Source organism: Octopus bimaculoides, unplaced genomic scaffold (assembly GCF_001194135.2).
Source record: "Octopus bimaculoides isolate UCB-OBI-ISO-001 unplaced genomic scaffold, ASM119413v2 Scaffold_216731, whole genome shotgun sequence".
NCBI classification, from domain to species: Eukaryota; Metazoa; Mollusca; class Cephalopoda; order Octopoda; family Octopodidae; genus Octopus; species Octopus bimaculoides.
This window is the reverse complement of record NW_026335125.1, coordinates 1-1,525: the sequence shown is the minus strand read 5'-3', so window position 1 is coordinate 1,525 and position 1,525 is coordinate 1. Positions and strand designations below refer to the sequence as shown.

Genomic DNA, 1,525 nt, shown 5'->3' with positions numbered 1-1,525 from the left:
TCTGCCGAGGTTGACTTTGTTTTTCAGCCTCTAGGGATCAATAAAATAAGTACCAGTTGAGCACTGGAATCCCCGAAATTGCTGGCCTTGTGCTATCCATCTCCGTATTGAGGGAGGTTTTCAGGGAGGCAATCCAGTGTCTCTCCTGAATTGATCTACATACATTGTGCTCGGACGAACTGCTTGAGTATGGCCATGCTTTGGCATCTATAGCAGTAGATCATTTACCTGTTCTTGTTTTAGCTCACCAGCAATATCCTTGGGATCCTTTCTTGGGAAAGGATCAGAAGAGAATGTTATCGCAGGGTGAGAGCAATACTGAAGACAGAGCTGAACGCAAGAAACAGGTTCGAAGCGATCAATGCTCTAGCCATACCAGTCGTGACTTACAGTTTCAATATCGTTAACTGGTCAATTACTGAAATATGTATGCCTGGCTTTGATCTAATTCTCTTATGTCTTTTACTTCAGGTATACGGTGTCCTCTAATTTTGTATTTATGTAGTATTTTTCTGCTCTTCTTGTTGCTTAGAAGTATTGATTGTCTACTAGTTTCATTAAGGATTGGCAGATCTTTTCTGTTATTTTCTTCTTTTTTTTTTCCTGTGTCTTATTTATCCACAGGGTATGTTTGGGTGGTGATACTCCTGTTTGGATGGGTTTTAGGGAGTATCCAGCTCCTTTTGTTGCCACAGGCGCTGCTGCATATATTATATAATTTAGCCTGGTCATATTGACATTAGTTATATTCATATCTTTGACAGGTCACTGCTGCAGACTCTGAGGTTCAACTGCCATTCACTAAATATTACACACACATTTACCGAGAAGGCGACACTTATATCCTTGAAAACAAACGAGGCTACAACATCAGGTTCAACCCTAAGATTGAACTCATCACCCTCGAGATCAGTGGGTGGTTCTTCAGTCGAGTCGGAGGTCTGTTCGGTTCTTACAACAACGAACAATTCGATGACATGGTTCCGAATAATGCGTTGCGTAGAAGGAGCCTGGAAGAGTTTGTCAATTCTTGGACAGAGGAAAGAGGCTGCAGATCCCGAGATGTCGCAATTCAGCACGATGTGAAGGACAGCTACTTTTGTTCGGAAATATTCTTGGACTCTATTTCACCGTTCCGACATTGCTTTAAACAGGTAAATTATTTTAGAAAGTGACTGTATGACAATTTTTAAAATAAAGAATAACGTTTCTGATATTATTGCCTTTCAGATATATATTTTTTTATATTTGTGTGTGTGTGTGTGTGTGTGTGTGTGTGTATGTGTGTGTGTGTGTGTGTGTGTGTGTGTGTGTGTGTGTGTGTGTGTGTGTGTGTGTGTGTGTGTGTGGCTAATTCTTCATCAGTCAACGTACAAAAGAATATTACAATTTCGTGTCATTATCGTCGATATTGTCCACTTTTTGGTGGAGCCTGTAGCAAACAGCCACTGGGAATAGCTAACGAGTACACGGGACAATGACGAAAACAAACAAGACAAAGTAAAATAATTATAATAATTATACA

At 40.1% G+C, this 1,525-nt stretch overlaps 1 protein-coding gene across 1 annotated transcript in view; it reads left to right on the top strand.

The window, feature by feature from the left end:
- LOC106882545 (apolipophorins) overlaps positions 1-1,342 on the top strand; it is a 2,292-nt gene extending 950 nt beyond the window's left edge. The window contains exon 2 of the mRNA XM_014933261.2: positions 765-1,342. Within this exon, the coding sequence (XP_014788747.1) occupies positions 765-1,175 (411 nt within the window). The 3' untranslated portion in view covers positions 1,176-1,342. The remainder of the gene's footprint in view (positions 1-764) is intronic.
- The last annotated feature ends 183 nt before the right edge of the window (positions 1,343-1,525 follow it).